This window comes from Populus alba, chromosome 10 (genome assembly GCF_005239225.2).
Source record: "Populus alba chromosome 10, ASM523922v2, whole genome shotgun sequence".
In the NCBI taxonomy this organism is placed as follows: Eukaryota; Viridiplantae; Streptophyta; class Magnoliopsida; order Malpighiales; family Salicaceae; genus Populus; species Populus alba.
The window spans coordinates 10,544,124-10,555,726 of NC_133293.1; the positions used below are offsets into that span (position 1 = coordinate 10,544,124).

At 35.4% G+C, this 11,603-nt stretch overlaps 2 protein-coding genes across 3 annotated transcripts; both read left to right on the plus strand.

Annotated features, from left to right (window-relative positions):
- LOC118046347 (FCS-Like Zinc finger 8-like) lies at nucleotides 1–2,742 on the plus strand. Its single transcript, XM_035055210.2, has 3 exons — nucleotides 1–973; nucleotides 1,073–1,957; nucleotides 2,312–2,742. Exons 2-3 carry the CDS (start codon nucleotides 1,098–1,100, stop codon nucleotides 2,439–2,441), a joined length of 990 nt encoding a protein of 329 aa, XP_034911101.1. The 5' UTR covers nucleotides 1–973; nucleotides 1,073–1,097; the 3' UTR covers nucleotides 2,442–2,742.
- A 1,783-nt stretch (nucleotides 2,743–4,525) lies between these two features.
- On the plus strand, nucleotides 4,526–8,735 carry LOC118046578 (folate-biopterin transporter 1, chloroplastic). 2 transcript variants are annotated; one of them, XM_035055551.2, is made up of 9 exons: nucleotides 4,526–4,820; nucleotides 5,157–5,389; nucleotides 5,629–5,693; nucleotides 5,797–5,959; nucleotides 6,505–6,653; nucleotides 6,742–6,996; nucleotides 7,099–7,267; nucleotides 7,367–7,459; nucleotides 7,895–8,735. In XM_035055551.2, the coding sequence occupies exons 1-9, from the start codon at nucleotides 4,568–4,570 to the stop codon at nucleotides 8,192–8,194; spliced, it is 1,680 nt and encodes a 559-aa protein (XP_034911442.1). In that variant the 5' UTR covers nucleotides 4,526–4,567; the 3' UTR covers nucleotides 8,195–8,735. The 2 variants fall into 2 exon arrangements, with proteins under 2 accessions (XP_034911442.1, XP_073268235.1); XM_073412134.1 differs by lacking the exon at nucleotides 5,157–5,389 and having other exon boundaries at nucleotides 5,633–5,693.
- The last annotated feature ends 2,868 nt before the right edge of the window (nucleotides 8,736–11,603 follow it).

Below are 11,603 nucleotides of genomic sequence, written 5' to 3' on the forward strand. Positions count from 1 at the left end.
GTGGTTTTATCAAAACCACTGATTTCCATGCATAACTTCCTTTAAGATCCACACAACAACCACCCCTCAATCCCACAAGCTCACTTTCCTTATTTTGACGGTCCTCTTAGCTATTTCATGGCCGATGTCTCAGGTCCTGATGATGTAAAGAGTGGAATAGTGGGTTTAAAGTGTTAAAAAAGTAATGCAAAAAGACAAGCCCACTGAAAGGAAAAGAGAGTAACAGTTCGAGTGCTATCATTCGCCGCTCTGTATTTACCAGTCACTAGTCTTTTTTTTTATTCATGTATGATCAGTTATAATTTGTGTTTTTTTTTCAGGGTTTGTGCTAGAGGGCCTTGTCTGTTTCCAAGGCTTTGAATTTGATGTTTTTTTTTTTTGTTGGCAAAACCTGTTGAAATAAACTATTGAAGGGCACATAAAAAAAAAACATAAAGAGATACAAGAGAGGGAGCCAAGAGAGAGGAGAGAAAGAAAGCGAAGTGAGAGGAGAACAAAAATACAAAACCTTCTTTTGTCATTGGTGGTGTCTGGGGCATGCACGTCTGGTCTGTTGATCATAACTCTCGGGGGCCTCTTTGCATGTCTGTTCTATGAGCTCAGGGATTCCTGCTGATGAATTGAGGTTTAAAGAGCGAGAAATTCTGGGAAAAAGTGATTCTCTTTCTTTCTTCCTTGTTTGTTTTGTTTTTTGGTTTTTCAGTTGTTGCTTCGAAATGGATGTGATCACGGAGCTATAGTGGAAGCAGAGGGATTCATGGATCCTCTTATTGGCTCTTTTATTTCTTGGTTTTCTGAATATGACGGTTTTGACTGTACTAGCACCAGTCTTTTGCCTATCTTTCCCTAGCATAAACCTTCAAGGAAGCCACGTATCCAAGAATTTCTTTCATATTTCTGAGCTCGAAGCTGGTCTTGATCTTAGCCCCTGGAATCCATGGATACTACTGGGTAAAATCCCAAATCCTTCCAGGTAAATCTCCTGTCATTTTATTTTGTTGGTTAACAAAGCCTTCATTTTTTAATTAAATTTGGTAGCTCGTTCATTAATTTTTAATGTATTCGTACTCAGTGTGGGAATATAGTATTTGATTGAGATGATAAAAAAGAGATCAAGAACTGCAACAAGCAAGCAAGCTCTAATGTCACAGCATAGCTCAATCCCATCTCCAGCAGACAGGTTCAGAAAACCGACTTCATTTCCGAAATTGCTCACTGGCTTCACCTTCAAGAACTTCTCAGAAACAGCAGAGGCAATTATGAGCCCAACTTCAATTCTTGATAGCAAGCCCTTCTCAGCCCTCAAAAACCCCTTCTGGCATGACGCGTGCTCCAGTCCTAAAACCCCGGAACCTGACACCAGGCGCCACTGGGACAAACTAGACTCCAAAGGCATTGGTCTTGGCATTGTTGATGCTCTTGACGATGAAGAAACTGACTCCAATTTGTCAAAACCAGAGAGCAGAACGGTTCTGTTTGGGTCCCAATTAAAGATCCAAATCCCTCCTTTGCCTCCACCATTTCTTTCACCAACGGATCAATCTCCCAAACTTAACGGTGATTTTGGTATCAAAACGAGAAACTCTCAATTCGGTTCTTTCTCTTCTGGGTTATCCCCTTCTCCAGTGAAGAAATCATTATTCGGATCGGCTAATTCGGGCATGGACACTCCTAATTCTCCCCGGGTCTTCACTGGGTGTCTTTCTGCTAGTGAAATGGAGCTCTCTGAGGATTATACTTGTGTAATCACTCACGGGCCTGTTCCCAAAACTACTCATATTTTTGACAATTGCATTGTTGAGAGCTGTTGTGGTGCTCTTGGCTTCTCTGCTTCTTCAAGGAAAGACAGCAATAGATTTTTGGGTGACGGGTTAACTTATCGATCTGATAGTTTCTTAAGCTTCTGCTCTTCTTGCAAGAAGAATCTTGAGCAGGGAAAAGACATCTACATTTACAGGTTAGTTCAAGTTTCCTTTTTTGAGATGTTTCTGCTTTCTTTCAACATGATTTATGTGAAGGCTATGCAAGCTTGTTAACTTGCACATTAGACATGGAGATTCAGCTCATACATGGTAATATATTTGTTTTTTAAATTCAACAAACATTCAATCGATCAACCTGCGTATTCTTTTCTTGGAATCTGGGACTATTTCCAAATAATTTTGAACTGATAAGTACACAAGTATCTCTGATATTGGACTGACTTGCTATGATTTATTTTGTAGTGCTTAGATTGTTTTATTTCTAGTTTCATCTCCGATTCGTTACCGATAAAATTAAAGCTTTCCTCGAATGATTTAATTCTTTTCAGAGGGGAAAGGGCATTCTGCAGCAATGAATGCCGGTACCAGGTGATGCTGTTAGAGGAGGGAATAGATGAAGTGGATCCAGATAATGCTTGTGAACTTGTTCCTGATGCCAGTTTTCATAATTTCGAGTAATCTTCCTTGCCTGAAAGCTGGACCAACCTAAGAAATAAACCAACCAGGCAACTACTCTCTCATCATAAGGGTAACTTTGTAGGACAATTACCAAATTCTTGCTTCAATTCAAGACAGGTGTAATTGATAAAAGCGTAAGCAAAGATAGTAGGTAATTCAATGCAAAGCTCGAGTCTGTTTTCATGTTTTCTCCCTTGTTTTGTCACTTCGTTACTCTCTCCTTGTAGAAAATAGACAGGGACCCAGAAGCCAGAATATGATCTGTAAATTTGATTTTATTGAAGTGATGATTTTGGTGCTTGATGTTGGGTTTGGCCGCAGAGTTTGGTTTCGAGTTGGTGTGATGATGATGTGTGACTAAAGCTTACTTTATCTTTTCTTTATATTATATAGCTAGTAGCTATCATGGAATAGTTAATTAAGCACATAGATCCAATAATCTCAACTGTAGTGAATCCTTTTCTCTTCTTCGGTACGCCCGCTCTCCATCCTCTTATTAATAATGTTCCTGTTGTCAATCTGTCTTGAAATAATAATTCCTTGTATTATTTGTATTACTATATGGCCCAATGATGCAAGCAAGACTTGTAATTATTGGAGGGAACAGTCTCTGTGACTGAAATTCCTTGCAGATCAAGCGGGCTAAAGTTAGAACACCTTCAAAACTTCCATGCCAAGACGCCGTTTGCCCCCGTCAAATATCAGTATTCTAAAAGCAGAATCACTGAGATACAAATTCCTTGTATAACTCGAATTTGTGATTATTAGAAAGCATATCAAAATCTTAATTAGTTGAAATATCCTCGTATTATATATATAAAAAATTAATACTTGATAAGCTCATTAGACGAAGAAGGGCGAGAGAGATGGCACAGAAGAAGGATGTCTTGGCAATAATCGTAATGTTGAGGAATTTTTCCTACGAAAAAAAAAACTTGTAAAGCACCAAAATGTTAGGGTTTGAGGCAGACAAGGCGGTCCTGCCCAACACGAATGCGTGCTCTCTGCCGGTGGCCAGCGGAGGGACCTAACATGGAATCAAAATGGGACCGAAGGCTCTTCTGTCTCGACTCCTGAGGAATTTCTATTTTCTTGTAGATGTGATCGTGTTCCGGTGCCGGTTATGCTTCGTCACACGTTGATATATGTAAGCCTTCAATGATTAGTTCTTGTTGCCTTTCTTACCTAATAACCATTTATTAATGAAAAACAAGCTAGTTTGTACACACAACAGATTTGTTGGATTTAATGAAAATTGATGAAGGCTACACTTCACGTGTAGTAAACAAAGCAAATACCTAAACATGTTAACTATTCAAGATTCGAATATCTAATTAATGTCATGAAATTATATTGTTTTTTTTTTTTCCTCCTGTCAAAGTTCTCCAATAATGCCACATCTTGAATATAAAGATTATCACAATGATTTTAGACATGTTTTTGTCAACTTAAGGTTTAGAATAATTGGATGCGATACATTATGTATAATTTTAGTATAATAAAGTTTGTATAAAACTATAAGCGTTTATACTTGACTCCAAGTATACTAGTTTTTTTCTCCTCTCTCTCTATTTATTATTTTTTAATATTTTACTAATCTCATTGTTTTGTTTTTGTTAATTGTCTTATACATGAAATAAAATAGATAATACATTTTTATGTATTTCTTTTTGTTTGCATGTGATTGATTTAAGATTTACATAATATGTTTTTTTACAACCCTTTACGTTGTGTTTCTATACTATAATATAATTAAATCAACATTGAATAAAGAATAGAGAATTAATGCAAATTAAAATTATTTTATATAGTTTTTGATAACTTACATCAATAAAAATATATTCGCATGAGATTGGTGTTTTAGAGGAGAAGAAAGGAAGAGAAAAAGGCGCGTGCATGTCTTCAAGAAATGGGCCTTGATAAATGGGCGAAAACTGAAACCCGCCATTATAGTCCACTCATATAATTAACGGGCTTTAAATGGTTACGTGTCAATTTATCAGCCACGATGCTTCATCGTATTGACAGGGATACTCAAGTCATTTTGACCGGAACAAGAAGCAGCAGCAATCAAAACCTGTACTGCTATTTTTCAGCAATTAAAAAAACTAAAAATAATATTCATAATGGCTTTGACAAACTCTAGGAGCTCATTCTCAATTTTACCCTCTCATCAAAATCCACTTTTATCCTCTTTGACCTTGTCTCCCCACTTCCAGATTCACCGGAAACGCTTATCCATTGTCTCTCATAGAAAAACTCGCCGGAGGCCACGGCGGAAACTAGCTGGGGGAAAGGATATGTCGGTTGCAATCACCATGCCCACGCCATCTCACCGGCGTGACAAAAGCCAGGACTCGGTTTTGGATTCAACAAACAGTAAGTTTATACTCGTCAATTACGATCAGATTATGTCTATAGTGATTTTTCATTTTTCTTTGGATATCTCAGAAAACAACCCTAGCTGCTGCGCTTGTCCACTTCTTCTGTCGTTAAAAGTTAATGACTACTTAAGTTAATAGATTAAGGGAGAGGTTCTTTTTTCAGAGATTAAGCATAAATTTAAATTTTAAAATCCGCATTTATCAAGAGCTGTAATTAAAGATTTTCAATCTTAATAAACTGAAAAAAGTTTAAAATTTCTAGAAGCTTTATTTTTTTGGGTAGATCAGATAATGTATGTAGTTAGTATACGTGTGCTCATGTTTGAACTAGGTGCTGGTGAAGGAGAAATGCTAACAGCAGATGTTGAAGGGGAGATGAGCTCAACTAGTAAAAATGCTATGCGTAAAAGCAAATATCTTATTAGCAGAATATGCTTTGGCGTGGACTTGTCACCAGATAATATTGCAGTAGCAATGGTGTATTTTGTTCAAGGTGTCTTGGGCCTTGCTAGGCTCGCTGTCAGTTTTTACTTGAAAGATGATTTGCATTTAGAACCTGCAGAGGTAAGTTGTCCGGCTTGTTTTCTTTATAATGATGATGATGAGAAAAGTTAATGTTTGAGTTTTTATCCAGTTAATGTTCCTCTTGTTAATTTTTTTTTTTCTTGATGGCGGTTCATCTTTCTTAAAATCTTGATGATTTTTTTTTTTGAAATTGGTTGCATGGTATAAGAGGAAATTTATTGTTATTCATCTGTTCTTTTTATTATCTTCGAGGACTGACAAGGTACATGGTTGACTAGGCAGCTGTGATATCCGGTTTTTCCGCGTTACCTTGGCTTATCAAACCTCTTTATGGGTTTATTAGGTGCGATTTTATTTATAGTCTATATCTTTTACATTTCCTTCCTGCTGTGCAAGAAATTGTTTTATTTCTGCATTTCTTTTAAGTAATGGTTTTGCTGTTGCAGTGATTCTGTTCCACTCTTTGGTTATCGAAGAAGGTCATACTTGGTTCTTTCAGGACTTCTTGGTGCGCTTTCTTGGAGTTTGATGTCTACCTTTGTTGATAGCAAGTACAGTGCTGCCTTCTGCATACTTCTTGGATCACTTTCTGTTGCTTTCTCAGATGTTGTGAGTATCTTCAATGCCATGAATTTTTTAAAATGCCTGGGCATAACAGTCATTGATTTAAGGATTGAGTAAGAATCTATGACTTTTTGAGCGAATATGTGACTGAATTTAGCGGTATCGCTTGAATGATCATTAAAACATGCTAATGCTTTGAAATATATGGAATTAATTGTGAGCTAATGTGTTTTGCATAATGTCAACTATTAATTACCTAGCAGTGTCACCTTAAGGTTTACCTTCTTTTTTTTCATGATATGATTGTGGGTTGTCCATGAGAGTGGTGTGCAGGAGGTACTAATTTGCGGAGGCTTATTTTTAACAGAACTTTACCAGCACATTCATCTCAGGGCTGGTGCTCTGCTGATGAAGTCAAAATTTCATATTAAGGATATTGATTTTCAACTCCTGTGGGTTTAACAACAAAATTTTCGTGTGTGCTTGCCAAGAAAAGAAATTCTGTACATAGAGGCTTGGGGTACCCTTTCTTGAAAGGCAGTGGCTAATTACATGACAGTGATTTGCCCCAAAATTGGTTTATTGTGTAGGTTGTGGATTCCATGGTGGTGGAGAGGGCTCGTGGGGAGTCACAAAGCATGTCAGGATCTCTTCAGTCTTTATGTTGGGGGTCGTCGGCTTTTGGTGGGATTGTAAGCTCTTACTTTAGTGGCTCTCTGGTGGATGCTTATGGTGTAAGGTACTCAAAAGTGGTTTTGGACAAGTGTAATAACTTGGCACTGATGACATTCAAATTAATCAAATTAGTGCTGATTTTTCATTCTCAGGTTTGTTTTTGGTGTTACGGCGTTGCTACCTTTGATAACATCAGCAGTTGCTGTTCTTGTGAGAGAACAGCGTGTGCTTGGTCCGGCAAGTGGACTGGGTCTTGCTTTGCCTGGTTCTGGCTTTCTGGAAAGCTCAAAGCAGCATATTGTTCAGTTATGGGATGCTGTTAAGCAGCCCAATGTGTTTCTTCCCACTTTATTTATTTTCCTGTGGCAGGCAACACCACAATCAGATTCTGCCATGTTTTTTTTCACGTATGTGCAGACAGTGATTAGCATTAACTCGTCCTTCTAATTTAGTTTCATCTCTACTCAAAAAATTTTGATTGACTGTGATCTAAAATTTTTTGTTTTCAGCACAAATAAACTTGGTTTCACTCCAGAATTTCTTGGACGTGTCAAGCTTGTTACCTCAGTTGCATCACTGCTTGGAGTTGGACTGTATAATGGCTTTTTGAAAAATGTTCCATTGCGCAAGATCTTTGTTGCTACTACTGTAACTGGTACAGCTCTTGGGATGACTCAGGTTTGTGTTACGATTCACTTCAAGCCAGGCTTAGCAGTGGATAATTGTGTTTAATGGAGTCTATTATACATATTCATTTTTGTTAATATTTTGGCTCAGGTTTTCCTTGTTACTGGTTTAAACAGAAAGTTTGGGATAAGTGACGAATGGTTTGCTATTGGGGATTCTTTGATTCTAACAGTCCTTGGTCAGGTAACATATGTTTGCCAGATCTTTTATGACAGCTCTGACGTTGAAATTTTTAGTTCTGTTACACCGGCATGTGGCATGCTTCCAGCTTTTTATGTCTGGAAACTTTCACGTCCCAGTTTGTTGAAGTATTTTTTTTTTTTTTGGGTGGGGGTGTTTGGGGTTTGACATTCCGGTATGCAGTGATTTTGAGCATTTTTTTTCAACCAGGTGTATTCCTAAAGGACCGAGGAAGTTATCTTTCTATTGAAAGTGGTTGCATTGCGTTGTTTCTTTCATATATCCACTTTAAGGCATGGATTTGGTTACTAGTTAGATATTTAGATCACTCTGTTGTGTTATTGTGGATGTTCAGTCATCCATATCCTCAACATGAGCTATTTTCTTTTTAGCTGCCTATTTTCACGCCTCAACTGTTTCATCTCTTATCTTTTGCAGGTTTCTTTCATGCCAGTTCTTGTGCTAGCGGCGAAGTTATGTCCGGAGGGCATGGAAGCCACACTTTTTGCAACCCTTATGTCCATTTCAAATGGAGGGAGTGTTCTTGGAGGGCTGATCGGTGCTGGTCTGACTCAGTTTTTTGGAGTCACAAAGGACAATTTTGACAACTTGGCCTTTTTGATTATTCTCTGTAATCTCAGCTCAATGCTTCCTTTGCCACTCCTAGGCCTCCTACCCAATGACAGGCCCGATGCCATTCCAAAGGAGAGTACAGATATCGAGATGAAGTCCAATTGAATTCGGATGCTTACTTCCTCATTATCCAGTGCGGAGGCACACTTCACCTTTCATTCCTCTGGACTGACCCCTGCTAGTAAGCTTTTTCGCGTAACTGCAGATTATACTTGTTTCACAGGGAGATTATGTAAATATCACGAGGTCGCATACACAAACTATAGACAGATGATCCGCCCTGTCTTCAATTCTAGTGACCTGAGCTATGCACGTGATGGATTGTAACCGAGTATACTATGACGAAATGGAAAGGAACTGTCTTGATCTTCCCTCCTGCCCAGGTGTTGAGCCCTTCGAGCAACCTGGTCACTGGACTTGCGAGCCCAATACTAGGTTGGGCTACTTTTCTCAGGCCAATGTCTTTGATGCAGGCTGTTCGAAGGGCTCACGGCCCCGAACATAAGGCATGACAGGATGGTAACAAAGCCTGGCTATTGACTGTGATCTTCTTCTTTTTTACCCTTTTAACTTGTGAAATGTCCATTTTGTCCCATCAAAGAATCATTGGATATCATCTTTCCCTGCATGCTCATTTTATTTCCAATTTCTCGCGAGTCCGTGCTCTTCTCATTCAATATTACAAACCCCGCTTTTAACTTAACGAATGCTGAATGTTCTATTTCTCTTTTTTAAAATATTATATGATACTTCGTGGCATTTTTAAAAGTATGACATGATCGTATTCGGGTGCAAGTCACTCGAAAGATGGCAGTTTATTTAATGTAACTGAGCACCTGTTAGCTTCAAAACTTATCTTCGATATTAAAAAAATAGAATGTTATCGATATTTAAGTTGTGAATATTTCTGTTGCCCTCTTTGATTTGTATACATTTCACGTCATTAATTTAACATCTCTCAATCCATATATCTGTAGATATTATAAAAGAAAGAGGGGCCGCCATAAACAAGAAAAGAAATTTGAATCACGCATGATTTGTGCTGTTTATTTTTGAAAAAATTTAATTTTTTTTTTTTATTTTGTTTCAAATTAATATTTTTTTTAGTATTTTCAGATTATTTTGATATGTTAATGTAAAAAATAATTTTTAAAAAATAATAAAAATATTATTTTGATGTATTCTGAATAAAAAACATTTTTAAAAAATAATATAGTCACACTCATAAACACGTTCTTAAAATGATTTAGGCTGATGGTTATTTTTTTTATTCAAAAATATATTAAAATAATATATTTTTAAAACATAAAAAAAAGTTGTTTTAAAAAAACCTTCATGAAACATGGTTAGGAATGCAAATCTAAACTGCGAATAAGAATGGCCTCCTTTGACTTTTGCAAGAGTTAGGACTGGTTCTGAATATTGGAGTAGATATATGATCCAAAAGAAAACCATCAATCCACAACTACTCTCTCTCTATCTCTCTCTCTCTCTCTCATAAAGCTAGATGTGTGGGAAAACATCTATCTAGGAAACATTGTTTTCCACACTCATTAGCAATTTGAATTATATTAGGAATTCATGATGTTTTTTTTTTTTTAATTGTAACCTTCTTTTTCCATTTGATTATTGATTTTTTTAATTAAGTCTTTATATATTGTGTTTATAAAAATTTAAATTGAGAATTTATTTTAATTTATTTTTTTATATGGTTGTCACAGTATCAAAAAATATCTTAGTATTCGGGTGAGTATCGGAAAAATTATCCTAGCATTATAGTATGATCTATTTTTTTTTTTTAAAAAAAAATTATTTAAATAAAAAATTAAAAAAAATTATATCTCTGCACTCATAAATTATAACAGTAATTCACATTGTTTTTTTTTTTTTTTTCTTGTTTGCATTTTGACCCTTTTATTACATTTGATTATTAATTTTTTAAAATTTAATTTATATAATTTATAAAAATTTAGAGCTAATAATTTATTTTAAAGGTACTGCCAAAAAAAATACTAAACTCTTAATTTAAAAAAAAATTAATTTGACCTCGAGGGTATCATAGAAAAATGTACTGTTATATATATAAAGTAAAAGTAAAGATAAAAGAAGGATATCTTCAACCGTTCATAAATGCCCAGTCGATGTGAACAGAAATCCTAGCAACCACGTTTTGTTCTGGTCTGGCAACTTGCAAAATAAGATGAGACAGTATTTTAGTTTATGATTTTGAAAGGATAATAATAAAAATTATTTGATTTTGCTCCACGTGGTAGGGTCCTACAAGAATACAAATATGACCCGCCACGCAAACACGGTTTTTTAGGAAACGAAAATGTTGGTGTTAGGCTTGGGATCAAGCCCAGCATCTCATAGGAAATTAAAAGAAGAAGAAGAAGATGCCCAGTTGTATCGCCATGGCACTGGGTTTGATGTGCAGTCATTCTTATACACGCGCACGCGCTCCCTGCCATGCCTTCCTTTTGAAAAAACACAAAATAAAAGATGTAAAATCTGGAGCTAAACACCAGACCTCCATGGATGAAATGGGTCGCAAGCACCACTAAAATCTCTGGTATGCTATGCAGTGGGATGTGGTATTTTTCTTCTCAACGCAAAACGTGTTTTTATTGTATTTTTACCATCAATTTTTTTTTACCGGAATCCAAAAAGTTTATATATGTGTTTAAAATAATAAATATGTCGATTATAATTAAAAATTGAATTGAGAAGATGAGATAGAAATATTATTTTTTAAATAATAAAAGAGTTCGGATGTTTGTTTAGTTTAAAATTAAATTCCAAAATTTTTAATTGGTTTAAATTAATAAAATTAAGTTTTACTTTGATAGATTAAGCATCAACTCACCATCTAAATTTATTTTTAATATTGCGAGAATCTATATAAAGTCAACGAAATAAAACATCAAATTAAATCTCAAATCTATTTAATATGAAAGGATTAAATTAAAAATAAAAATATTAAATGCAATAATGACAATAATAAAAATTGTGGGTATTCTTTGTAACCCATGGGTGATTTGTATCTTTCTCTTGTATTGTATTTTATCATTTTTTTTTAATATTTCTTCAATCCCATATTATTTAGAGTGTTCATGATTTAAAACATAATTTTTATGATTTATTGAGCATTCATTTTTATTAAATTGTACTATAATTGTTAAATGAAAAGTAAAAGTACCCAATAAAAAAAATAATGTGAATGTGGGAGAAAAAGAGTTAAGGTTTGTTAAATGAAAGCAAAAGTATCTAATTAAAAAAAAAAAAAGAACTTGAGCGAAAAAAATAAAGGCGAGTTGGTTCATTAAACAGTGTTTTAATGTTTTTTATAATGTCTATTTTTATTTTAAGTAGTTTAGTTTAATATTGACCCTCCGGCCCGATTAGCGAATCGGTTCTGATAATTCACTGGCGAATCGGTTCTAATAATAGCAGTATGAACACGAACACTGACAGATCACTTGACCTGTGACTAAATCCCAACCCCGACAATATA